At 48.6% G+C, this 220-nt stretch overlaps 1 protein-coding gene across 1 annotated transcript in view; it reads right to left on the bottom strand.

Annotated features, from left to right (window-relative positions):
• Window positions 1–220, bottom strand: part of LOC119585266 (ras-related protein Rab-9A-like) — a 10,572-nt gene that overhangs the window by 2,250 nt on the left and 8,102 nt on the right. Inside the window, exon 4 of the mRNA XM_037933941.1 lies at window positions 28–220. Within this exon, the coding sequence (XP_037789869.1) occupies window positions 28–220 (193 nt within the window). The remainder of the gene's footprint in view (window positions 1–27) is intronic.

Raw genomic sequence — 220 nt, 5'->3', positions numbered from 1 at the left:
GGGTAAAGACAACCCTCCTAGCTTTACCTTGTTCCCAACCACGAGAAAAGGAAAATCTGCCTTCACGTCGGCATAGTACACAAACTCCTTCCTCCATGTCTCAAGGTTCTTAAAACTTGAATGGTCATCTATTGCGAATGTGAGCAAGCACATGTCCGAACCACGGTAGAATGGGGTTCGCAGGCTCTTGAATCTCTCCTGGCCTGCGGTGTCCCAAATC

The sequence above is a fragment of the Penaeus monodon genome, chromosome 19 (genome assembly GCF_015228065.2).
Source record: "Penaeus monodon isolate SGIC_2016 chromosome 19, NSTDA_Pmon_1, whole genome shotgun sequence".
NCBI classification, from domain to species: domain Eukaryota; kingdom Metazoa; phylum Arthropoda; class Malacostraca; order Decapoda; family Penaeidae; genus Penaeus; species Penaeus monodon.
This window is presented reverse-complemented; position numbering and strand designations above follow the sequence as displayed.